This window comes from Staurois parvus, unplaced genomic scaffold (assembly GCF_062004578.1).
Source record: "Staurois parvus isolate SC_StPar_1 unplaced genomic scaffold, SC_StPar_1.0 ptg000487l, whole genome shotgun sequence".
NCBI lineage: Eukaryota > Metazoa > Chordata > Amphibia > Anura > Ranidae > Staurois > Staurois parvus.
The window spans coordinates 1,826,112-1,853,570 of record NW_028318283.1 but is presented as its reverse complement, the minus strand read 5'-3'; the positions used below and the strand labels follow the sequence as shown (position 1 = coordinate 1,853,570).

The 27,459-nt window shown below is 49.8% G+C and overlaps 1 protein-coding gene across 1 annotated transcript; it reads left to right on the top strand.

The window, feature by feature from the left end:
• Window positions 1–454: 454 nt before the first annotated feature.
• On the top strand, window positions 455–17,373 carry TOB1 (transducer of ERBB2, 1). The gene is made up of 2 exons (XM_089689628.1): window positions 455–529; window positions 15,538–17,373. Exon 2 carries the CDS (start codon window positions 15,622–15,624, stop codon window positions 16,582–16,584), a length of 963 nt encoding a protein of 320 aa, XP_089545754.1. The 5' UTR covers window positions 455–529; window positions 15,538–15,621; the 3' UTR covers window positions 16,585–17,373.
• The last annotated feature ends 10,086 nt before the right edge of the window (window positions 17,374–27,459 follow it).

The following is a 27,459-nucleotide window of genomic DNA, read 5'->3' as shown; positions in this document are numbered from 1 at the left end:
TGGTATGATGACGTTGTATACAGATCGGTATATACATGGTATGATGACGTTGTATACAGATCGGTATATATACACGGTGTGATGACGTTGTATACAGATGGAGGGATCTCCATGATAACATTGTATTTAGTTTGTACTCCGGTTATGGCCGCTGTACTCCAGATCTCTTGACGTCAGCACAATCAGAACACGCCCCCTGCAGCTGTCAGATCTCCTATAATTATCGCTCGCCCCTCCTACACCGACTGACAAGACGTCCATCCAATTGCCTCACCCCGACCCAACAACCGGCAACGCTACTGGCTGTCCCTTCCACCAATCTCCGTTCGATGTTCTCTCTCGCACGGAGCCTCCTCTTTTCTGACTGACACCTTGATTACCAATAGCGTAGGGAGATTTTGCTCTTTGTGCGCGCTGATTGGCCGTCACCTCCCCCATGTCATAGGAGGGGCGGGAGGTGATATATAGACCCGTGGGTGACAGTCCAGCCAGCGAGAGCTCCAGCAGCGCTGAGAGGGGGACGGAGGAGGTAAGAGTCGGGGAATGTGGTGGTGGGGGGGCCCGTGTGTGTGAGGGGAGAGCGGGGTTAGGCGTACATAGAGGCCTGATCCTGTCGGGTTCTGCTTCCTCGGGAACACCGATAGGCGCTGTACGCGTGGAGGGGCCGCCGTCCGTCGTGTTTGCGGACTCCACCTCGCTGGCTCTCACCTTGTACTGTTAGGGGGGATGTCCAGGGATGGGGGGGCAGCCGGACTTACATTTGGGTAAGTTAATACCAGGGGTCCCTCCCTGCCCCGCCCCATACCCCCACATCTAAGCTCCGCCCTAATCCCCCTTTCCTCTGTTTGCGTTCAGCCCAGCATTTTGTTGAGCCCCGCCCACATCCCTTTCTCAAGTTAGAGTCCTTTCTGAGACAAGTGTGGGCGGAGTGGTGTCCTTGGGGGCGTGGTCTGCCGAGGATTAACTCCACCTAGTGTGCTGTAGTGTCTTTGGGGGAGGGGATTGTGGTTTGGTTAACCTGTGGAATAACTCCGCCCAGCATGCTGTCCAATGAGCAATAATGTGTCCTTGGGGGAGGGGTTTGGCTCACCTGTGGAATAACTCCGCCCAGTATTGTGTCCAATGAGCAGTACTGTGTTCTCAGGAGCAGGTGGGTTGGGGGGAGGGGCCAGGAGTTGGGAGCAGGCATTGGCTTTCAGATAACGTGGGGTTATCCCCGCCCTCTGTCATGTGATTATATGGAACTCTCTCATTGGTTCCCTGTGGTGGTAATGTGTACCTGTCATGGGAAATGCTTTTGTTGCCATTATAAGGGAGCTCAAGAAGATGCTGCATTCCTGGCTGTGCCCGGCCTCCTCGGGATCTGATACTGGAGGGGGTGGGGGGAGGTTGGGGGTTTCTTCTTCCAGAGGAGGGGCTGGTGTCACCTGCACACACCTGATCAGCAATGGCTGCCCTGTGCTCCTCCTATCACGGCTGTGCCCAGTGCTGTGGGTGGGGCGTAGGTGACCTCATTTACATACTCTGCGGTGGGTGGGATCTGGTGCTCAGCGATTGGTCTATTACTGAATGTGTGTTTAATAGACCTAGAATATCGTCCAGACACACGGAGGTCCCTCCACGATTGTTCACCCCCCCAATATAAGGTCGGGGCCCCTGTACTGTCCCTGGGAGCCTCTGTTGTCATCTTCTCCAAACCGAACAGACCACGGGGGGTCTTCCCAGCCCCACCCCAATGTCTAAACCACAACATCAATCCCCCGTGTGCAAGCTGCGTCTTTGCTGCAAACGCCCCTCACCGCGTCCATTTTACAGGACCATGAGCGCCCCCAATCCAACCTTGCTGTGTCCAAACTGCACAGTCGTGGCTGCACCTCCATGTCTCGTCCCCGCCCCCATGTCCAAACTGCACAGCTGTGGCTGCACCTCCATGTCTCATCCCCGCCCCCACGTCCAAACTGTAGTCGTGGCTGCATCTCCATGTCTTGTCCCTGCCCCCCATGTCCAAACTGCACAGTCGTGGCTGCACCTCCATGTCTCGCCCCTGCCCCCCCCCCCCCCGCGTGTCCAAACTGTAGTCATGGCTGCACCTTCGTGTCTCGTCCCCGCCCCCATGTCCAAACTGCACAGCTGTGGCTGCACCTTCATGTCTCGTCCCTGCCCCCCCCCCCTACCCATGTCCAAACTGTAGTCGTGGCTGCACCTCCATGTCTCGTCCCCACCCCCGTGTCCAATCTGTAGCCATGGCTCACCTTCATGTCTCAGCCCCGCCCCCCGTGTCCAAATTAGTTGTGGCTGCACCTCCATGTCTCGCCCCTGCCCCCCCCCCCCCCGTGTCCAAACTGTAGTCGTGGCTGCACCTCCATGTCTCGTCCCCGTGTCCAAACTGTAGTCGTGGCTGCACCTCCATGTCTCGTCCCCGCCCCCCGTGTCCAAACTGTAGTCGTGGCTGCACCTCCATGTCTCGTCCCCGCCCCCCCCCCCCGTGTCCAAACTGTAGTCGTGGCTGCACCTCCATGTCTCGTCCCCACCCCCCGTGTCCAAACTCTAGTCGTGGCTGCACCTCCATGTCTCGTCCCCCGCGCCCAGGGTCCAAACTGCACAGTTGTGGCTGCACCTCCATGTCTTGTCCCCGCCCCCTGTGTCCAAACTGCATGCCATTGGCTGCCACTCTTGTGCCTAACCGCGTCATCTGTTTCCCCCCTACCCCCCCCCCCAATACCATGTCTAAAGCTGGGTACAATATCGCTCAAAACATTTCACTTTTGGTAAAGATCTGTCACATGAGCATGCGAATACGCCATCATTGAGGCACATTTTTCCTCCCACTTGATGACTTGGGCGTTTTTTTTTCCTTTAAAATATACATTTTTGTTTTTTTTCACATGCTCATGGATCATTTGATTTTTGCGTGTTGCTCCCGATCGATTCCACCGACCGTGCTTCAGAAGTCTTTGGCTCTACAAAATTCTGACTTTCTAGGTTTTTTGCCGTACATTTCGAGAATCGACGCGAGCCCGCTAACATTTAGAAGGTCGGACGATCGAGCGCTTTGACCTGTTCAAACTATTTTCTACCTATCTATGGCCAGCTTGAGACACAGTCCCAGCTGCTGGCCTTGTCTTCAACAGTTGCGGCTTCTACCATCTCCCCCCCAGTATTTAAACCATACTGTCATGGCTGCAGCAAGAGTCCCGCCTCCTCGTGTCTAAAGTCCAGTACACACAATCAGATAATCGAAGCGATCGTACGACAATCGGTGCACAGCCTTCATCTGAACGTATTTGGACACATTTTTTCATATACCAGATCGTACGATTTTCATACAATATTCGAAACAAACTTGACGAGTGTGACCGCGCATGCACAAACGAACGCATGCATGACCTCACTTCCGAAGTTGTATTCTGTCATACGAGAATTTTCATAACTTTAGTATCTGATTTATTTCCTATGAGACTAGCATGCACCAGCAATGGACGGCCATTCATCGGATGTTTCCATCTTGTGTATGAGGTTCAAGGCCGGCTGTAGACAGTTCGGTTCCTGCTGAACCGGCTGAGATTTGAACTGTGTATGGGCAGGCTGAATTGATTGATCAACTTGGGTACAACCAGCCTGAAGGATTTCATACGATTGCTAGCCGGGGCCCCCATGGGGATGATCCCCACTTAGAAAAGACAGTAGCTCGGTGGGACAGATTCCCCTGTCAACTCTGTTGGTGTTGGAGGAATCGATCCCCGGTTGTAGGAAAGAAATTCACTCCATGTATGGGCTGCTTAAGCCTCCCAATCAAGGCTGCCCCCCCCACCCATACCAGAGCAACCGAGTCTAAACCACACGGTTGTAGCTGCCTGCAACCCAACTTCTGTCTCTAAACTGCATGCTTCCCACCCTGTGCTTAAACCACACGATTTTTGCAGCCCTCCCTTGTAAGTCATCCCAACTTCTGTGTGGGCTGGCCATACATTATACAATTTTACATTTCCTAAAATACTAAAACCGTATACGAGTTCAAACCTAAACGCTCAATTTGTGTGCAAACAGGTTGGCTCTTGTATTAGGTACATCTGAAGGAAATTGTATAATGTACGGCCGGCTTTAATTGTAGAGTCGAGTAACTCCTCCCCCACCACCCGTGTCCAGATTGTAAGTCCTGGCTGCTCATTTCCCGAATCTTCACTGCTCTGCCTTTCCTCCTTGAAGGGTACCCCAGGGTGTATTTCTAGTGGAGTCGTGTGCAGCTGTTTACATGCTCTGCTCTTCCAGATCGTCACCCCCTTGCTTCTTCCAGACGGCTCCATCTCTGTTGTCGAACATTTCTGTTACCATCTCTGCTGAATGACTGCTGGGATGTTCACGAGGAACAGCCTGACATTTCCAGTTCTTGGGGCTCGCTCACTCCGTGTGATGCAGATACAGGATAAATGAGGGCTCACCTTAGGGGCTCGTCATGGTCTTCTATGCGCCACGTTCACAGCGCTGATGTCGGTGTGGAGGAACAAGTCGGCAACTGTTTTTTCCACATCGCACCGGATGGCACCGCACAGCAGCACAACGCATGTTGACACATCAAATAAACCGTATAATGGACGTCAGCTGCCCGTTGGAGGTGGCGCTGCCCTCGCCCGTATGGAAAAATGCGGTTTGTGGCACGAACAAAGTCTTAAGTAGTTTGGAACAGATTGAAAGGTTTGCAGGAGGAGGAGCCTGCATATTTAATGAGCAAACATGGCTTCATATAAGTTTGCATTCTTTGTGGATGCCAAATCCCAACAATGCAAAGTCTGTTGTAATGACCTGGGTCTGGTAGGCATTGAGGGTCAGGAAGGTGAGACCATTGGGTCTGGTAGGCATTGAGGGTCAGGAAGGCGAGACCATTGGGTCTGGTAGGTATTGAGGGTCAGGAAGGTGAGACCATTGGGTCTGGTAGGCATTGAGGGTCAGGAAGGCGAGACCATCGGGTCTGGTAGGTATTGAGGGTCAGGAAGGTGAGACCATCGGGTCTGGTAGGCATTGAGGGTCAGGAAGGCGAGACCATCGGGTCTGGTAGGCATTGAGGGTCAGGAAGGCGAGACCATCGGGTCTGGTAGGCATTGAGGGTTAGGAAGGTGAGACCATCGCGTCTGGTAGGCGTTGAGAAGAGGGTCATCAAGGCGAGACCATCGGGTCTGGTAGGCATTGAGAGGGTCAGGAAGGTGAGACCATCGGGTCTGGTAGGCATTGAGAAGAGGGTCAGGAAGGTGAGACCATCGGGTCTGGTAGGCATTGAGAGGATCAGGAAGGTGAGACCATCGGGTCTGGTAGGCATTGAGAGGGTCAGGAAGGTGAGACCATCGGGTCTGGTAGGCATTGAGAGGGTCAGGAAGGTGAGACCATCGGGTCCTGTACGTGGGGAGCACTCTGGGTGCGTCTAGGAAAGTTTCAGGTGATTCCTGTTCACAATTCCTAATCTCACTTTTTTGTATGAAATCAGACGAGAGATTCCTCTGACTTGATGATTTCGGCGTGTTCCGGCCTCTGTTCCGTGTCGCTGTACACAGCTGTGTAACAGCTGTCACTAATGTCACCCTTGGTTGGCCCCCTGAAGTCAGTTGAGGGGCCCCCTGTCTGCGGTTTGTGTCTGTGCAGGTGTGACATGTCACTGACTTGTGTGATCCTTCCTTGGTGCTGGAATTCTGTATGGGATCAGTGGATGACACGTGGTGTGGACAGGGGGAGGGGCCCTGAGTGGAGGGGTTTCCTGACCCTTTTCTGGAGGGGCATGCTGTCTCCTGGGCTGTTGTGACGGAGGAAGTGATGTGTGCTGCAGGACCTCCCCAGTGTGTGAACTACATGTCCCAGCAGGCTCCGTTCTGTATGAACCCCCTTCAGTGTGTGGCTGAACTTATGTCCCAGCATACACATACCCTGTGTCATATGCAACCCCCCCCCCCCAAAGTGTGTGAACTACCCAGCATTCCCTGTGCTGTGCCATATGTACCCCCCCCCCCCGCGTGTGAACTACCCAGCATTCCCTGTGCTGTGCCATATGCACCCCCCCGTGTGTGAACTACCCAGCATTCCCTGTGTTGTGCCATATGCACCTCCCAAATGTCTGAACTACCCAGCATTCCCTGTGCTGTGCCATATGTACCCCCCCCCGTGTGTGAACTACCCAGCATTCCCTGTGCTGTGCCATATGTACCCCCCCCCCCCGTGTGTGTGAACTACCCAGCATTCCCTGTGCTGTGCCATATGTACCACCCCCCGTGAGTGAACTACCCAGCATTCCCTGTGCTGTGCCATATGTACCCCCCCCCCCCCCCCCCCCCCGTGAGCGAACTACCCAGCATTCCCTGTGCTGTGCCATATGCACCCCAACGTGTGTGAACTACCCAGCATTCCCTGTGTTGTGCCATATGTACCACCCCCGTGTGTGAACTACCCAGCATTCCCTGTGTTGTGCCATATGCACCTCCCAAATGTGTGAACTACCCAGCATTCATTGTGCTGTGCCATATGCACCCCCCAAGTGCACTACCCAGCATACCTAGTGCCATATGCACCCCCCCTCGCAGTGTTCAGCAGATGTATGATCTGGGACGGGTGTATGTGCCGTGTATAGTCCTGTGTATTTATAGGCTGAATGACGGACGGCTTATGTCGGTTGTCGGGTATTTTTAACCCCGTGATTCCAGCATGCTGTAACTTCCATTCTTGTCCACATGACGTAGCCCTAGATGAGACGAAACATATGGGAGCGCCTGCCGACGGGCCGTGCTGAGACTTGTAGTTCTGCCACATCTCAGGGGTTAAAGGTTTGTTTTCTGCCAGATGTAGTCTGGAATCCTGGAGTGCCTGCCATTCCTGGGACCCCCGGATTGTGGTAAGGGTCGGGGAGGTGTGACGGGGGGCCGCAGGGCCTCAGTGTGACAGAACACCCCTCCCCCCTGCTCCTCTCTTCCTGAGGTTCTCCATCACATCATTAAACCATCAGGGGTGTGTTCCTGTCATTTAATGCGTCTCCCATGACGTTTTATTAAATACCTTTTGGCTGTGTCTGGATCCGTGTACCCCACCCTTGCTGATCCAGCAAATGTTTAAAGGTCGTTTACAGCGACTCGGAAGATTGTGTTACAGTATGGGGGAGGGTCATGGAGTCCGGGAGAGTCTGGGAGTAAACCTAAAGCTAACCTGTCACGTGTACATGGTGTTTGAGCTGCTCCAACCAGTGAAGTGCCTGCACCGCCCTTTATTGTACCTCCTGGGAACCTCCGTATACAAATATTGACTCTGTGCTCTGAAGTCAGCCATGGCATCGCCCTGTGTGCCTCTCTGGATCTGGAAGCCAAGGGGGTCAGGAACAGAGAAGGGGGGGGTACCACTCAGTACCTGCCTCATACCTAAAGCTGAACTCCAGGCCAACCCTTTAGTCACTGACTTAACCAGTTTAAGGCCAAGCCTTCTCTGACTTTTACATGGAAAAAAAAATCAGTATTTGTGTGCTGGAGAACTACTTAGAACCCCCAAATTAAAAAAATAAAAATATTTATATATATATACTCAGGGGAGGGGCCCTGAGTGGAGTTCTCCTTGGAGCTTACAATCTAAGAGGGAGGGGCTGGTGGTACTAAAGGTAATAACTGTGGGGGATGGACTGGTAGGAATAGAAGATTCCATTATTAGCTGAAAGCGTTCACTTTTTGTGTGCAATTTTACTCTGTCCCTTTTTTTTTTTTTTTTTTTTTTTTTTTTTCCCCACAGGGAATATAAATGTCCTGTGATAGCAACAGGCGGTGGCAGGTACTCTTTGGGGCGGTGGCAGGTACTCTTTGGGGCGGTGGCAGGTACTCTTTGGGGCGGTGGCAGGTACTCTTTGGGGCGGTGGCAGGTACTCTTTGGGGCGGTGGCAGGTACTCTTTGGGGCGGTGGCAGGTACTCTTTGGGGCGGTGGCAGGTACTCTTTGGGGCGGTGGCAGGTACTCTTTGGGGCGGTGGCAGGTACTCTTTGGGGCGGTGGCAGGTACTCTTTGGGGCGGTGGCAGGTACTCTTTGGGGCGGTGGCAGGTACTCTTTGGGGCGGTGGCAGGTACTCTTTGGGGCGGTGGCAGGTACTCTTTGGGGCGGTGGCAGGTACTCTTTGGGGCGGTGGCAGGTACTCTTTGGGGCGGTGGCAGGTACTCTTTGGGGCGGTGGCAGGTACTCTTTGGGGCGGTGGCAGGTACTCTTTGGGGCGGTGGCAGGTACTCTTTGGGGCGGTGGCAGGTACTCTTTGGGGCGGTGGCAGGTACTCTTTGGGGCGGTGGCAGGTACTCTTTGGGGCGGTGGCAGGTACTCTTTGGGGCGGTGGCAGGTACTCTTTGGGGCGGTGGCAGGTACTCTTTGGGGCGGTGGCAGGTACTCTTTGGGGCGGTGGCAGGTACTCTTTGGGGCGGTGGCAGGTACTCTTTTGTGAGAGATCTGAGTGCTATTGGACCCTCAGATCTCTCCTCTGCCCTTTAAAGGTTCGGATCAAACCAAGATCGCTGATCTGATGCTTTTTTTTTTTTTTTTTTCTTTTTTTTTTTTTTTCTTCAAACCATATAATGGTTTGTTTATAGCCACGAAATCGGAAGTGATGAAATGCTCATTGCTTCCGTTTTTAGGGCATAGAGATTATCAGAGCCCCTCCAGTCCGTTCTATGGTTAACTGGCAGAACCTGGTCTCCTGGTGGGAAGGGAGAGCAGTGGAAAATGGGGTGGGGAGGCGGGTACCCCTCCCCCTTGTAAAACCGCTTTTGCAAGCAAGCTGGCTGAAAAAAAAAATTACCACTTGAAGTCCAGCGACTTACCGGTATGTCATTGGTCCAGAAATGGTTAAAGCTTTTACTGGCCCAGATCTGGGGTCACCTGGCATGCTGGGTGTCAATTTTTTTTTCTGCTGCAGAGTAGGAAGGTTCTTCTATGGGTGTCAACATTGCTTCATGTGAAACTTGGCCACTTCTTTTGGCTGTGTAGCAGCAGGGCCAGGCTCCATAGGTCATAAGGAGGCATCCAGTTGTGGGGGAGGGCACAGAATTCGGCACTGGATTTGCTGGCCATCGCAGAAACATCAGCCAGAGAAGCAGATGATCCATGTGGGTGGTTAATGAAAGGGAGGAGTTGGTAGTCTGCTTGTCTAACAAGTTTAACCACCTTCAGCCCGCCCTATAGTCCAATGACGGGCACAAGGTGGTTCTCTCGTTCTGATAGGACGTCCTACCATTCTCACTGCGCATGTGCGGCTCAGGGATTGCACAGTCCGGCAATCTCCGGTGCGCTGTGTCCGATCACGGAAAGAGCCGAAGATGTCGGCTCGGTCATGTGATCAGCTGTGTCCAATCAGGGAAATGCCAGTTATCGGCATTTCTCTCCTCTCGAGCTGTCACACTGACAGAGGAGAGCCGGTAATCTGCTTTCCGTGGAGGGGACATGTACACAGATTATCAGGGCACTGATGATCAGTGTGGCCCCAGAAGTGCCACCTGTCAGTGCTCATCAGTGCCAGTGCCACATCAATGCCATATCAGTGCCCATCTGAGCTGCCTTTCAATGTCACCCATCAATGCCAATCAGTGCCGCCTATCAGTGCCATGTATCAGTGCCGCCTTTCAGTGATACCTGTCAATGCCCATCAGTGCAACCTACCAGTGCCTCATCAGTGTCCATCAGTGCAGCCTCAGTGCCCATCACTGCAGCCTCATTAGCGCACATTGGTGAAGGAGAAAAATCACTTATTTACAAAATTGTATAACAAAAACTAGGGAAAAATTTTTTTTTTTCAAAATTTGCAGTGGTTTTTGGTTTGTTTAAGAAAAAATAAAAATCCCAGAGGTGATTAAATACCACCAAACGAAAGCTCTATCTGTCTCGAAAAAATGATAAAAATTTCATATGGGTACAGTGTTGCATGACCGCGCAATTGTCATTCAAAGTGTGACAGCGCTGAAAGCTGGAAATTGGCCTGGACAGGGGGTATAAGTGCCCTGTAGGTGAGGGGTTAAACATTTCCAGGTATTCAAGGGGTTAAAACGGAGCTACATGGTATATGAGCACCAAAGATCCAAAAAAACCTACGTTGGCAAATGAAAATTGGGTCCCTACAGAATGTCATGTGCTAGTGTGCACCACATACTAGCACATTGTGACAGACTTGCCTTAGTGTTACTAAACCCCCCACAGTACAATCAGTCTGTAGATGCAGTAAAGCATGCTTGTTATACTCACTGTGGAACCTAAGGGGTTAATCATCTGCATTGTGTAAAAAAACCAAAAAAAACCTTCTCTGATCCTCCCCTTCTACTGTCCCCAATCAATCTGCCATAGTACAGCGCAACAGTGGCAAATCTGCACATGCTCAGTGTGTATTGCTAGAGTTTTTCGGGAGAGTGCATGTGATCGGCACAGGGCCAATCGGTGTCTGGACAGAGGGTTGGGTTCTGCAGCCTCATAGGACAATAAGGGGAGAGTGAAAACTCCCACAAGCTTTAACCAGTGCTCTGCTGGACACTGATAGATTAGTGATTTCTAACTGCTGATGAGAAAAGGTATTTAACAATTTACTACAATAATTGCATTTCCATGTTCTGTGTACTGTGGGAGACCGGATATAGTGAATGCAGGGTCCGGGGAGACTGGATATAGTGAATGCAGGGTCCGGGGAGACTGGATATAGTGAATGTGTGGTCCAGGGGAGACCGGATATAGTGAATGCAGGGTCCTGGGGAGACCAGATATAGTGAATGCAGGGTCTGGGGAGACCGGATATAGTGAATGCAGGGTCTGGGGAGACCGGATATAGTGAATGCAGGGTCTGGGGAGACCGGACATAGTGAATGCAGGGTCTGGGGAGACCGGATATAGTGAATGCGGGGTCCGGGGAGACTGGATATAGTGAATGCAGGGTCCGGGGAGACTGGATATAGTGAATGTGTGGTCCAGGGGAGAGCGGATATAGTGAATGCGGGGTCTGGGGAGACCAGATATAGTGAATGCAGGGTCCGGGGAGAGCGGATATAGGGAATGCAGGGTCCGGGGAGAGTGGATATAGTGAATGCAGGGTCCGAGGAGAGCGGATATAGTGAATGCGGGGTCCGGGGAGAGCGGATATAGTGAATGCGGGGTCCGGGGAGGGCGGATATAGTGAATGCGGGGTCCGGGGGAGAGCGGATATAGTGAATGCGGGGTCCGGGGGAGAGCGGATATAGTGAATGCGGGGTCCGGGGGAGAGCGGATATAGTGAATGCGGGGTCCGGGGGAGAGCGCATATAGTGAATGCGGGGTCCGGGGGAGAGCGCATATAGTGAATGCGGGGTCCGGGGGAGAGCGCATATAGTGAATGCGGGGTCCGGGGGAGAGCGCATATAGTGAATGCGGGGTCCGGGGGAGAGCGCATATAGTGAATGCGGGGTCCGGGGGAGAGCGCATATAGTGAATGCGGGGTCCGGGGGAGAGCGCATATAGTGAATGCGGGGTCCGGGGGAGAGCGCATATAGTGAATGCGGGGTCCGGGGAGAGCGCATATAGTGAATGCGGGGTCCGGGGGAGAGCGCATATAGTGAATGCGGGGTCCGGGGGAGAGCGCATATAGTGAATGCGGGGTCCGGGGGAGAGCGCATATAGTGAATGCGGGGTCCGGGGGAGAGCGCATATAGTGAATGCGGGGTCCGGGGGAGAGCGCATATAGTGAATGCGGGGTCCGGGGGAGAGCGCATATAGTGAATGCGGGGTCCGGGGGAGAGCGCATATAGTGAATGCGGGGTCCGGGGGAGAGCGCATATAGTGAATGCGGGGTCCGGGGGAGAGCGCATATAGTGAATGCGGGGTCCGGGGGAGAGCGCATATAGTGAATGCGGGGTCCGGGGGAGAGCGCATATAGTGAATGCGGGGTCCGGGGGAGAGCGCATATAGTGAATGCGGGGTCCGGGGGAGAGCGCATATAGTGAATGCGGGGTCCGGGGGAGAGCGCATATAGTGAATGCGGGGTCCGGGGGAGAGCGCATATAGTGAATGCGGGGTCCGGGGGAGAGCGCATATAGTGAATGCGGGGTCCGGGGGAGAGCGCATATAGTGAATGCGGGGTCCGGGGGAGAGCGCATATAGTGAATGCGGGGTCCGGGGGAGAGCGCATATAGTGAATGCGGGGTCCGGGGGAGAGCGCATATAGTGAATGCGGGGTCCGGGGGAGAGCGCATATAGTGAATGCGGGGTCCGGGGGAGAGCGCATATAGTGAATGCGGGGTCCGGGGGAGAGCGCATATAGTGAATGCGGGGTCCGGGGGAGAGCGCATATAGTGAATGCGGGGTCCGGGGGAGAGCGCATATAGTGAATGCGGGGTCCGGGGTTTAGTAACACTTAAAACAATGCCCTCCAGTGACACGCCATCACCGTTGCTTCATCTGTATCCAGTCTTCCTTCTGGGTTTGTGGGTTTTGGCTGTTTGAATGGGCAAGATAGTCACTCTTGCATGCACACGAGAGTCGTGGCCGCAGTGCAGAGCTCTGATGATCAGTGTAGCCCCAGCTGTGCCCCCAGTCAGTGTCCATCAATGCCAGCTGCCAGTGCCTATCAGTGCCACATATGATTGCCTACCAGTGCTCATCTGAGCTTCCTGTCAGTGCCACCTAACAGTGCCAATTAGTGCTGTCTCACTAGCGCACATCAGTGAAGGAGAAAAATCACTTACAAAATTTTTTTCCTTAGTTTGTTATAAAAATTATTTTTAAAAAAAAATTAAGTTTTTTGGTTTGCAAAAAATAAAAATCCCAGAGGTGATTAAATACTACCAAAAGAAAGCTCTATTCTTCTCAAGAAAAAGGATAAAAATGTCAGTAGTGTCGCATGACTGCGCAATTGTCATTCAAAGTGTGACAGTGCTGATGTGGTGGGCCCAGGTGCCCTGATGATCGGCGCCGATCCATCCTCTGACAAGTGCTGGTTGTCAGCAGTACTTTCCTCACTCTGTGACAGCATGAGGAAAGTGCAGCCGATAGCTGGCAACTGCATTTACCGGTGATCTGCTGTCATTGGACACAGCTGATCACGTGGTAAAAGGCCGCTGTGATTGGCCTTTTACTATATCACATGATTAGCTGTGTCTGTAGGACACTGTGATCAGAGATTGCTGGGGGGGGGGGGGTTGTTTTCTGGGAGGACGTCCTGATGCCCTCCCAGAACCGGACAGCCGCGCTGTAGCCATCCAACTATATTTCGGTTGGCAAGTGGGTTTAACAACTTTAATGGAACTACAATCTGGCAATCGCACATTAAAGGTGACGTCAGGACGCTATGGTCCTGCAGACTCCATGGAATGATGGGGGTTCCGGCTGGACTCCCTTGCCCCAATGCCTGCCACTCACCCGGTCTTCCCCAGCATCCACTCTTGTTACGTCACCATTGGTTTTGATGAGCCTGTCATACTTTACCATGCAAGTTGCCTGATTTTAGCTTAGTTAGTTGTTTGACATCTGCACTTACAGCCGCTGTTTTTTTTGTTTTTGTTTTTTTTCCCCCTCTTCCTTTTTACAGAAGTTGATCTACAGAACGACTTCTATACAACTAGCTTGATGGACAATTTCCTCTCAGTGCCACTGGCAGCACTGATCGGTGTATTCTGATGGCAGGGAAGTCTCCCTAATGTGCTAATACATCAGCGGGGATGTTGAACAAAGAATTAGACATGGGCTGCTTAAGATTTCTCGTCAGTTGCAGGCATTATCCCGCTATAACTGCTGAAGCCCAGCGACATACGCTGTGCAAGTGGTTATATCAGTAGTAAACCACCGGGGAATAAAATGAATGGTCCTCCTGCAGTGTTGGGTCATATTGTACTAGGATGCAGTGCACTTGCCTGTACATGGAGCCCTCCAGCGCCGTGCTGTCACGGCTCCAAGTGCCACCATCTTCACCTGTTCTTCCTTCTGGGTTTGTGAGTTCCGGCAGTATGAATGGCCGGAGCTGCAATGATGTCACACCCCCCTTACCTGCACATGCTTGCGGAAGCTCTGCTGCGGCTCTAAAGGTTTGGCACGCTATGCCATGCCTTCATCATGAGCCAGCGACATCCTCGGATGCATGTTGTGTGAATATCTCCTAAACCAGTAGTCTCCAAACTATGGCCTGTGGGGCCAGATGTGGCCATTTGCTGGCTCTTATCTGGCCCCTTGGGCACCATTTCTTTCTCTGATACCAACAGTGAGGTAGATTTACCACCAATGACACCAATAAAGGGGCTCATTTCCTTCCAATTACTCCAGAAATGGGGTCTGTAATGGAACCGACCCCAGATTGCACTTGGGTACCTCCGTTAGGATACCGCTTCCCCATCCAATTACAAACAGACACCACAGCAGACCATACGAGACTAGACACCAGTCTTGAAGTAAACCAGGAGGTAGACTAGTTTTATTTTAACACAGATTCAAGATATATACACTCAGACAACCCCCCCCCTCCCCCCTTCCTGCATAATGGCACAGGGCGGGGCAATCTACTTTTAGTAATGAGACACACCAGCAGACGGTCCCATCAGGAGGGAGGGCTGCTGAAGACCCCCCCCCCCCCCCCACCAAGCCAATAAACATAAACACATCCCATAATAGTTTGCTCCCAGTCAAGACACACAATAGAACAATGGGATGCAACCACATAACACCAAACAATCCACAACCCCCCCCACCCCACCTATACATGTCTACACAATATTAGGACAGATCACCCTGTACCCCTAACAGGCACAGGGTGACTTGTACATAAGAGGGATATGGGGAGATGAGACGGGTCTCCCCACCTCTCCAAAGTGAGCTGGGTTCCATGGGCCCCCCATCCAAAGTGACTCCCATCACAGGGTCCAATGGGACACAATTTCTCCCAGTGACACTAACAATGGTGCCCAGTGACACCAATGATGGGACATAATTCGTCCAAATGATGCCAGAAATGGGGCGGTTTTTCCAACTGATGTCAGGCCTTTTTCTATTCCTGATGGCCGCAGTCTAGCCCCCCTAAAGTCTGAAGGACCGTAAACTGGACCTTTGTTTAGAAAGTTTGGAGACCCCTGTCCTAAACGGCAAGTTTAGGAGATATTCACTGTACCCACAGGTAAGCCTTTATCATAGTCTTTACCTGTAGTACAACTTGCAAAGTGGACTTGACTTCCACTTCAAAGTCCTCGTTTTCATCTTGACACCATTTAAAGACTGAAATATTCTTGATCCCTGTCCGGACTGTAACTATCAGGTGGTGGTGGTTGGCCCAGTCTGGTCAGTTTTGTATTCTGAGATGTTTGAGTAATCGGGGAAATATTTACCTGCAGCAAGTGAAACCTCCCAGTGTGTCTGGTTGTGTTGACTTAGTTCTCAGTCACTTGTTTCCATGTGTTGGCCTCCCCATGATAAACTCGTCCTGTCACATAGTTTGTGTAGGCATTCACCGGGAAGTCGAAGTTTGGGGACCTCAGTTGGGTTGTGCAGCTTTCTTTTGTACTTTCTCAAGTGTTGGTGACTCTTCCTTTCCAACCATTTTTGTTTTTCTTGCAGGAAAAACAAGGATTTCGAAGCTCTTTACCCTCTGCCTGCCTGACAAACATCCTTCTGCGTCGACTGAGAAATATTAAGACCGATATGCAGCTTGAAATTCAGGTAGCTCTGAATTTTATCATCTCGTATTTGTATAACAAACTGCCCAGGCGACGAGTCAACATCTTCGGGGAGGAGCTTGAAAGACTTCTGAAGAAGAAATATGAAGGCCATTGGTACCCAGACAAGCCGTACAAGGGGTCGGGCTATAGGTGCATCCATGTCGGTGAGAAGGTGGAGCCGGTCATAGAGCAGGCCGCCAACGAAAGCGGTCTGGACATCGAGGATGTACGTAGAAACCTCCCTCACGACCTCAACGTGTGGATCGATCCCTCTGAAGTCTCCTATCAGATCGGAGAGAAGGGACAAATAAAAGTACTTTACGTCGATGACAACAGCGAGAACGGATCGGAACTGGACAAGGAAATCAAGAACAGTTTTAACCCCGAGGCCCAAGCGTTCATGCCAATCACTGACCAGTCCTCTCCAGTATCCAGCTCGCCTTCACCTCCGTTTGGCGATTCAGCTGCTGTAAGCCCGACGTTTATGCCCAGGGTCTCGCAACCTTTAACGTTTACAACTGCCACTTTTGCTGCCACAAAGTTCGGTTCCACCAAAATGAAGAACAACGCTCGCAATAAGATCGCACGGTCCTCCCCCACGCAGTTCGGCTTCACCGTCAATAACTTGCTAAAGCAGAGCGCGTTGTCGTCCTCCATGCACTCTCTGTACGGCCTCGGCCTCACAAACCTCCAGCAGAAAACCTCTGCCCTTTCTCCGAACGCCAAGGAGTTTATGTTCCCCGAAATCCCAGATCAAGGAAGATTTGGCATGAACTGCCCTAACGATAATGCACTAGGCCTCGGCCCCTTTCCTTACAGCAATGCCTTCGACATGTTTGCGGCGTACGGCGGTCTCAACGAGAAATCGCTGGTGGACGGCCTGAACTTCAGCCTCAGCAACGTGCAGTATTCTAATCAGCAATTCCAGCCGGTTATGGCAAACTAAACTGTTATTTATCCAAAGTATTGTACAAGCTGCGGGGTCTTTTCTCGGCTTGTAGCCCTCCTACATTCAAGTTGGTTGCAGAAGCACATACAACTTCCCCCCCCCCCCCCCCAGACTAAGTGCAAGCTTATTGTGTTCACTACACTTAAGGAATATTGCCTGGTACAGTATTTAGAAGCTATTTTTTTTTTTTTTTTTTTTTTTTTTATAGGCATTGAGTTTTTTTTTCTAAAAATGGAAAATATTTGGTGTGTATTTTTTTGCTTTCGAAGGTCGGAATATCCCGCTCACCCGCATTAGGAGTGAAAAAAAAAAAATTTTACATTGTATAATGTATAAAAAGGGGAAATGACTTTCCAACTTTGTAAGTTTTTTTTCTATATAATATATTTACATTGACACATTTCAAGATTTTTACGAATCTGTGATTCCTTCAGCAGCTTTATGTAGATTTTTTGTTTTTCTTATATTTTGAAACTGAAAGTCTTTGAGACACAAGCTGTTCAAAAAAAAAAACAAAAAAATTATCTATTTTATTCCTCACTTTACTTTAATTATAGAGGGATACTTGTAATTTTCAAGAGTTGTATTTTCTGTTACAAAATTAAGATTTTTGCTATATAAAGATGGAGATATGTAATTGTAATTTTTGTATCTAAATTGTGCAATACTTGATAAAAGTTAAAGTATATTAAGTCAGTGTCTTACATGTTAAGAACTGAAATAGTTTATATTTAGTTTGTATTAAAATTATTTTAAATAAAAAAAAAAATTAAAAAATAAATAAAATTCAGTGTTCTTTATTTCAGGGGCAGGGAATGTTGTGGGGTTTTTTTTGTTTTATTTTTTTTTTTTTTTGCAGAAACCTGTTGCCACCATTTCTAGGTTTTGTTCGTGTTGATGCAGGAAGGGTCCAGGTGACACAATGGAACTTGCTGCTGCAGTGTGCCGGGTGGATTCTGCTTCCATTCATTATCTACAGACCAGCGCATCAGCACTCTATTCGGGATTAATAGCATAGAAAGGCAACTCAATAAAACTGCTGATTTACTTTTTATAAAATGAAAGTTTATTTAAGGATCAGAATGCGAGCCAGAAAAATGAATTCACCTACCAACATTCTAATGCACATTGGACCAATAAAGCGAGACTTGGAAGTGACTGGGGGATGCAAGCGTGGAGGTCCAAAGTCCTCTGTAGGATTTAAATTTTTATAAACTTATTTTTGTTTTTGAGTTTTGCCTCCACAGTGATTATTCCTGGAACTTCTGGAATTCTGCAAATGTTTGCAGTCCCGATGGTGTTTCAGCCTCAGTTTACACATGTGTTTTTAAAAATGCAGAGACTATGCTTCAGCGGTACAAATTGGATGTGGTTTTCTATGAACACAATTTTTTTAAAGGATAAGTTCACTTCACTAAAAAAATAAAATTATAATTGCAGGTAAAAATGCACGTTACAATATTTTTTTTTTTTTTTTTGAGCCTGTAAACCATTGCACCAGCAAAATTGCTGGTGCCATGCAGACTGAGTGTAATCTGTGTGCTCATACCTCACACAGGCACAGTTTTACAGACAGGAAGGCTCAATGAACATTCCACAGCGCTCAACAATCCACAAAGTATGTCGGGACTTTGTTCATTCATTCTCAGAACTCTGAATGGAGAACCGCACTGTTTTCAAATAGTGACAGCTGGTACAGGGAACGTCTCCCTATACTTCTGTCAAAGGAAAGGGCAGCGGGAACTAGGGGTGCACCAATACCAAGTATTCATGTGTGCTTGTGAAAATGCTCCCAATACTGGAGACTGATACTTTGCGGTGCGATTTGCATCAATACAAATTGCACTGCAGAGATTAGCATGCTATTCATGTTCAAATCGAATTGCTTGTGGTTATCCCACTGCCCCTGTGTGAGCCCAGGCTTGTCATAGCCAGAGTCCACATAGGAGGTGGTGCAGGAAACCTCCCTGCAGACATCCCATGCTGAGCGGAGAGGGGGAGTGTGTGGATATATACCATGGAGGCAGATGCTCCATATTCTCAGTGGTAGAGGAGAGAAAGCTGCAGGGGGTTCAAATCATCACAAATTGGATTTGGAATCCCCAATGCTTTCCTCTCCTTGCAGGGATGACAGTTTGCGCTAGAGGGCTTCTGATTGGTCGGCACCATCCATGTGACTGCTGACCACTCAGATGCTGTCTAGCCTGGACTGTCATCCCTGCAAGAAGCGGAAACTGGTGGGATTTTTAAATCTGGTAGCAGATGCTCCATATTCTAGTGAGGAAAGTGGCAGATTTGAAATCCCCGCCACTTTCCTCTTCTTGCATGGATGACAGTTTGGGCTAAGGGCTTCTGATTGGTTGGCACAGTTGCATGGATGGTGCTGACCAATCAGATGCTGTCTAGTCTGGACTGTCATTACTAGAATATGAAGCATCTGCTACCAGATTTGAAATCCACCAGTTTCCTCTTCTTGCAGGGAAGAAAGCGGCAGATTTGAAATCCCTGCCACTTTTCTCTTTTTGCAGGGATGACAGTTTGGGCTAGAGGGCTTCTGATTGGTCGGCACCATCCATGTGACTGCTGACAAATCATGCTGTCTAGCCTGGACTGTCATCCCTGCAAGAAGAGGAAAGAGGTGGGGTTTCAAATCTGCCACTTTCCTCACTAGAATATGGAGCATCTGCTACTAAAGTATACATCCTCATGCCCCCTCTGCTGTAGGAAACCTCCATGTCTGAACTTGAACTATGGCAGTCTGGGTTCACACAGGAGCAGTGGGGAAACCGCATGTGATTTGGACAGGAATCACTCCTGTTCAAATTGCATGCTATTCTTTGTGGTGCAATTTGCATCCATACACTTTGTATGGATGCAAATTGCGCTGCAAAGAATTGGTACTTGTACGGGCCAATTTAAACCAAAAAAAAACTTATTTGTGCATCCCTAGTAGGAACCTGTTACACCCGAAAACAGGTAATATGTTCCCAAAGGTTAATGTATCTGGTAATGCACTTTTACTTTTTTTGCCTTCACCACAGGCCAGAGAATATATACTGTCACAATAATACAAATTACATGCAATATCTATCATTTCCCATTGTGATCTATAGCATGTGATGTCAAAATGCACAGGACCTTTTTTTTTATTTAAACAATGCAATTCACCTGCATTTATGTGAACGCTCCCTGTAGGAAAACATTCTATTTAATTGTCATGCAAATTTGCTCTGTGTGAATCGCATTGGAAACGAGTGTGAACTGAGCCTGGTGCACACTGATGCAACTCTGACCCATTCCAGAATGCATAGTTGCATGTCAAGGGAAATAACATGGCTTTCTACAGTTATTATACAGGATTTATGGCGCCAACAGTTTGCTCAGCGCTTTACAATATAACGGGAGACAATACAGCAACAATACAAGAGGGATAGGAGGGCCCTGATCCTCAGAGCTTACGATCTAAACACAATGTGATTTCCAAAAGGGTCCTGTGTGTTTGGTGGGATGTGGTGTGTTTCTGAGCTTTAAAACTTGAATGGAAGCTGCAGGGAAAATGCATCTGTATGCAATGTGATGTCTGGATGAGACCCACCTATTCTAATGTCACAAAATTAGTCAGAACAGAAATTGTACCTCACCTGCTCCTGAAAGCACACTTGGGAAAGCAGTAATTACACTGCCTCCGGGCTAAACCTGAAATGGCATGTTATTAAACCCGAACCAAAAATGTAATACAGGCGTACCTCAGTTTATGAATTTAATGTGTTCCCTGTAACATGGTTCACCATGACTGTTTTGGTGGTGGGTCAGTGATGGTCTGGGGAGGCATATCCATGGAGGGACACACAGACCTCTACAGGCTAGACAATGGTACCCTGACTGCCATTAGGTATTGGAAATCCTTGGACCCATTGCAGGCCCTACACTGGTGCAGTGGGTCCTGGGTTCCTCCTGGTGCAGTGGGTCCTGGGTTCCTCCTGGTGCATGATAATGCCTGGCCTCATGGGGGGAGAGTATGCAGGCAGTTCCTGCAGGATGAAGGAATTGATACCATTGAATGGACCCCACGCTCACCTGACCTAAATCCAATAGAACACCTCTGGGATGTCATGTTTCGGTCCATCCGACGCCACCAGGTTGCACCTCAGACTGTCCAGGATCTCAGTGATGCCCTGGTCCAAATCTCGGAGGAAATCCCCCAGGACACCATCTGTGGTCTCCTTAGGAGCCTCCCCCGATGTCAGGCATGCATACAAGCACGTGGGGGCATACAGACTACTGAGGACCATTCTGAGTTGCTACAATGACATTTCAGCAAAATGGACTCGCCTGCTGCATCATTTTTTCACTTTGATTTTCGGGATGTCTTTGAATTCAGCCCTCTGTAGGTCGATCATTTTCATTTCCATTTCCATCAAACGATGGGCCATCCTTACCTTCCTCACACATCACCCCGTCCATGTCAGTATAGAGATCCAGCAGGAGGTTTCTCCCCATTGAGATCTGATGGGTTTCAAAGTCTTCCTTTCATTTTTTTGAGCAGTGTATGATGTAATGCAATGGCCTGCTTTATGAAACACCTGAAAAGGAATGCACACTGAAGATATCACATTAATGAAAGTTCATCCTGCCAGACTGACTTCACTGGTAGTCCCTGCCTGTGATCACACTCCTATGATGCCTTTCACCCTGATAGGGCTTAACGTGGAAGTGAAGACATTTTTCAACAGATTGCGCTCAGGCTGGCTACTTATCTCAGAAAAGATGTGCAATGTTTCTTCTGCAATAAAACACATCTACTGGCCTGCTCACAGTCACCTGTGGCATGTATACTGAGCTGTGCATGTGCAGCTCAGCTTACAGCACCAGCACTGTCCCTGTGTGCCAGGATGGCTGACTCCTCCGCATGTGCAGCAGTGATGTCCTTCTGAGTTGGCCAATGAAGATGCCCAATGACTGGCAGCCAGGAAGGAGATCCTGGTGAAGGGCCAAAGATTGTGAAGGACCAGAGATTCTCCACCGGCTCCCGGTGATCGCCGAGGAACACAGACAGGGGAGAGGTCTGTATGTAAACAATACAGATCTCTTCCCTTCAGCTCCAGCATGCTGCTTTCTATTGCTCTGCATAGCACAGCCATACAAAGCAGCATGCTTACATAGTAAAACACACACAGCACACAGTTAACCCTTTGATCGCCCCTCATGTTAACCTCTTCCTGCCCAGTGCCATTAATATAGCGTCAGTGCTTTTTATTAGCACTGATCACTGTATTAGTGTCATGGGGATGTCAGTGATAGTTAGTGTCAGTTAGTGTCAGAATGCCTGCCGCAGTCCCGCTATAAGTCGGTGATCGCCGCCATTACTAGTATAAAAAAAAATCCCAGTATATATACCGCCATTTGTAGACGCTATAACTTTCACGTGAGCCAATTCATTTATACGTATTGGGTTTTTTTTTTAGCAAAGACAAGGAGCAGAATATATTTTGGCTTAAAAGGAACTGAAATTTGATTTTTAAAATTTTTTTACTGGATATGTTTTATAGCAAAAAGCCAAAAATATTGTTTTTTTTTTTTCAAAATTGTCGGTCTTTTTTTTGTTTATAGCACAAAAAAATAAAAAACACACAGGCGATCAAATACCACCAAAAAGAAAGCTCGATTTGTAGGAAAAAGAGGACGTAAATTTCATTTGGGTGCAGCGTCGCAATTGTCAGTTAAAGTAACGCAGTGCCATATCGCAAAAAAAATGGCCTGGCCAGGAAGGGGGGGGGGGGGGGAACACTCTGGAGGGCGAGTCAATACAGTACTCGTCCATAAAATTTTGAGAGACCAAGAGCACGCACTGCTGGAAAAGGAAAGAATACATTGCAATACATGACATCACTCCTGAAGTTGTATTCTGCCTTTTGAGAATTTCCGTGACGTCATTAACCTCTCATTTGACATAAGACTAGCATGCAAAAAACAAGGACGACCGTTCGTCTGATATTGTCATTGTGTGTATGGGGCGTAAGTCTAGGGCCGATCACTCCCATGGGATGGCAGCTGGAGCGACTTCATGCGAGTGGGCACAATTATCTGCGAGATCTGGCTGCTGTCCATTGCTTTCAATGCGGCTGCCTACTTGTGGGAACCCCCCGCTGCCTACTTGTGGGAATCCCCCGCTGCCTACTTGTGGGAATCCCCCGCTGCCTACTTGTGGGAACCCCCCGCTGCCTACTTGTGGGAATCCCCCGCTGCCTACTTGTGGGAACCCCCCCCCCGCTGCCTACTTATGGGTACCAACTGCTGCCTATTGTAGGAACCCCCCACTGCCTACTTGTGGGAACCCCCCGCTGCCTACTTGTGGGAAAACCCCGCTGCCTACTTGTGTGAACCCCCCCCCGCTGCCTACTTATGGGTACCAACCACTGCCTATTGTAGGAACCCCCCACTGCCTACTTGTGGGAACCCCCCGCTGCCTACTTGTAGGCACCCCCCCACTGCCTACTTGTGGGAATCCCCCGCTACCTACTTGTGGAAACCCCCCGCTGCCTACTTGTGGGTACCAACCGCTGCCTACTTGTGGGAACCCCCCCACTGCCTACTTATGGGTACCAACCGCTGCCTATTGTAGGAACCCCCCACTGCCTACTTGTGGGAACCCCCCGCTGCCTATTTGTAGGCACCCCCCCACTGCCTACTTGTGGGAATCCCCTGCTACCTACTTGTGGGAACCCCCCGCTGCCTACTTGTGGGTACCAACCGCTGCCTACTTGTGGGAACCCCCCCCGCTGCCTACTTGTGGGTACCAATCGCTGCCTATTGTAGGAACCCCCCGCTGCCTACTTGTGGGAATCCCCCGCTGCCTATTGTAGGAACCCCCCGCTGCCTACTTGTGCGAATCCCCCGCTGCCTACTTGTGGGAACCCCCCGCTGCCTACTTGTGGGAAAACCCCGCTGCCTACTTGTGGGAACCCCCCGCTGACTACTTGTTTGAAAACCCCGCTGCCTACCTGTGGGAACCCCCCGCTGACTACTTGTAGAAACCCCCCCCCGTCGCCTACTTGTGGGAATCACCTGCTGCCTACTTGTGGGAACCCCCCCCCCCCCGCTGACTACTTGTAGGAACCCCCCGCCGCCTACTTGTGGGTACCAACCGCTGGGGTTCCCGCAGCTGATCGCAGACAGGGTGCATGCGCAAGTGCGCAAGTGTGAATGCCCCCCCAATAAAAGGGATTCCTATGCTGTCTGGCTGTGTCTGAGCCGGGTGAGGCTTTGTAGGGAGGAGCAGTTCGGTCCTGTAAGGAAGGCCGTGTATTATCTGTATAATCTTTTAATCGGTAAAACACTTTGAACTGTCTTCTGAGGCCTTATGTTTATTACAAATACAGCTGAGGTCGGCTTTTCTCTTCCCTGATGTGTGATTCCCCACCCTGGGAACAGTCAACGTCTGAAAGCCCATGGAACCCGATCGGGAAAATTTCATAGAAGTTTTAACATGTAAAGGGCCAAGTTCAGCCTTTTTCATGTAACATAAAAAGGTCCTCTAACTACTTGACCTCCAGAAAATTTCCCCCCCTTCCTGACCAGGCTATTTTTTGCGATACGGCGCTGCATTACTTTAACTGACAATTGCGCGGTCATGCAACGCTGTGCATAAATTAAATTTATGACATTTTTTACCCACAAATACAGCTTTCTTTCAGTGGTATATGATCACCTCTGCGTGTTTTACTTTTTGTGTTAGGCCCCTTTTAGGCGGGGTGGATCTGCCTGCTCAGTGGTGGATCTGTCCTCTGATCCCCGCAGGTGGATGACAGGTCTCTGTCCGCTCTGCTGCTGCAAACACTGCCTGCTGATTTCAATGGGTTATGCCGGCCATAGACGGGTCGAAAATCGGCAGATTGTTCGACCGAAAAAAAAATCGGCTGATTTTCAAACCGTTAATGGGTTAATTGGTCGACTGTTTTTCTGGCTTTTTGCACATTTTTTTTATCGGGCATGTTGGAAAATTCACGGCCGATTTCGACAATCGGCCGATTCTCCCGGCAATGATGGGCAAATCGGCCGATCATTTTACCGATAAAAAAATCTGCGCATGAGCCGTGACCTGCAAGAAGAAGAAAAAGAAGAATTCCAGTCCGCTATTATATTTTATACGAAAGTCTTGCCGTTGCAACAAATGTATCCATTTATATCCAAATAAAAACATTGTATCCAAATATTGTATTACAATGTATTTATTTGGATTCAGATGTTTTTATTTGGATACATCCTGTCCATGTCCACCTGATATGATCAACGGATGGGGAACAGATCCCCATCAGCCCGAGTTCACATATATGCAGTGCGGTATATCACATGTGATTCGAACCGGAACCGCACCGCATTCCCATGCAAATCACATGCGATTTGTGTGCGGTGCAATCGGAGCCGTACATTTTGTATGGCTCTATTCGCACTGCATCCGCACCAAAAACGTGCAGGACCCTTTTTTTAGGTCCGCACTGGAATCAGATCGCATGGGTATTCACACCTATGCGATCCGATTCTGCACATCGCACCGCGTTTTGCGGACCGCTTTTGGGGTGTTGTTAACTTAACATACACACCCGCAGAGGTTCGCATGAACGGGTGCGATTCTGATGTGGTGAGGAATTCACGCTGAAAACACTGCAAATTCTGCACCGCATCAGTGTGAACCAAGTCTCCATCTGTTTTTGGAGTACAGGATGCCGGCGGGTGTCAGCGGACTATTGTCCACTGACACCCGCCAGTCCATAGAAGTCTATGGATGGACCGATTGGGTCCGCCTGAAAAATGCTCGAGTGAAAATGGGCTGCCCTGTGCATGTTTATCACCCGATAAAAGCTCCTTCTCTTGATTTGGGGCGACAAGCTTCATGTGATCTTTTGAGGCACTTTTAGCTGCTTGATTCTGATTCGTGACAGTCGTAGCAAAATTTCACTGTGTTTGCGGCACCATTTAGAATGAACGGCAACCCAAAAGCGCGTTGCGTGTTTTGCAGCGATCGACGCACGGTTTGGAATCCCAGGCAGAATTTCGATGATTCTGTTTGTGATTTCAAACCGCAAAGTGTAAATGGGGCCTCAAACACACCGTCAGCTCCTGGCAGAGCGCATGGAGGGTGAAATCCTGGGATTAGCAGAGCTGTGTGTCAAACCTCAGCTTTTACCACTCCCCTTTCCTCCAGGGAGACATGGATGGGCTGTGCAGCTTCAAGCTGTGCTCGTATCCTAGGCCTCAGCTCCAGTATTATTGTTTTTACCACTCCCCTTTCCTCCAGAGAGACATGGATGGGTTGTGCAGCTTCAGGCTGTGCCTGTATCTCAGGCCTCAGTTCCAGTATTGTTGTTTTTACCACTCCCCTTTCCTCCAGGGAGACACGAGTGGGTTGTGCAGCTTCAGGCTGTGCTCCTATCCCAGGCCTCAGCTTCATTGGTGTCATTGTTGCCCCCCCCCACCTTCCTGCATGGTGGCGTGCATGGGCTGTACAGCTTCCTGCTGTGCTTGTATCTCAGGGCTCAGCTCCAATATTATTGTTTTTACCACTCCCCTTTCCTCCAGGGAGACATGAATGGGCTGTGCAGCTTCAGACTGTGCTCCTATCCCAGGCCTCAGCTCCAGTATTATTGTTTTTACCACTCCCCTTCCTTCCAGGGAGACATGGAAGGGTTGTGCAGCTTCCAGCTGTGCTCATATCCCAGGCCTCAGCTCCACTATTATTTTTACCGCTCCCCCTTCCTCCAGGGAGACACGAGTGGGTTGTGCAGCTTCAGGCTGTGCTCATATCCCAGGCCTCAGCTCCACTATTATTGTTTTTACCACTCCCCTTTCCTCCAGGGAGACATGAGTGGGTTGTGCAACTTCATGCTGTGCCTCTATCCCAGGCCTCAGCTTCACTGGTGTCATTGTCACCCCCCACCTTCCTCCATGGGGACATGCATGGGCTGGGCAGCTTCCAGTTGTGCTTGTATCTCATGCCTCAGCTCCAGTATTAGTGTTTTTACCACTCCCCCTTCCTCCGGGGAGACGTGGATGGGTTGTACGGCTTCAGGCTGTGCTCATAAAAACAGCACAGCAGCAATGATTTCATTTCATCCCCCCCTCTCCTGCGGTATCCCGTGTGGGGGCGTCCTCTGTGGAGATGAGTCACGATCTTCTACTCTGCATCGCTGTATTCAGGACATTTATTCATCTACCTGTCACATGGCACACAGTCGCCCCATGACTGCAGGGGCCTGGGGAGGGCGAGCAGACAGCCATAGTGGGGCAGATAACAGGCCAAAGGGATAAGGGAAGAAATTTCGGAAAACGTTACCAACATTTAAGTAGAAACGCCTAAAATGGTTGTAAACCCTTACATATACCAGATGTTACAAATCCTCCTGCATAAGTTGTACCTGTCCATCTGCAGTCTTCTCTTCTCTACATCTGTTCAAAGTGATGAGTACATAAAGCTTGTCTGAGAGATCAGAAAAAAGGGGGCGGGAGCTGAGATTACACAATGCAGAGCTCAGTGAGGAGAGCTCTGAGAGCTGATTGGAGGGTAGAGACACACCCCTCTCCACTCAGCACACAGGAACAGAGCTGAGGCTGTCAATGCAGTGAGTTTCTATGCTGAGCATTTCCTCCCTATCTCAACTGATCATAAGTGGGCGTATACACAGTGGTAAATGACAGCCCACTCTCTCCCTTCTCCTCCATGCCCACAGACCAGCTAAACACAGTGGGGGAGGGGGATATTACATCTTGATTGACGGAGGCTTCACCTCCCTGTTATTCTAAGACAAAGGCTGGAGGGGCGTGACACAGCCTGTAACTGTCAGAAATCCGCCCACACCATGTTATTGGCAAAAAAAA

Coding starts and splice junctions, on each gene's coding strand:
- TOB1 (XM_089689628.1), top strand. CDS start 15,622: ATGCAGCTTGAAATTCAGGTAGCTCTGAATTTTATCATCTCGTATTTG.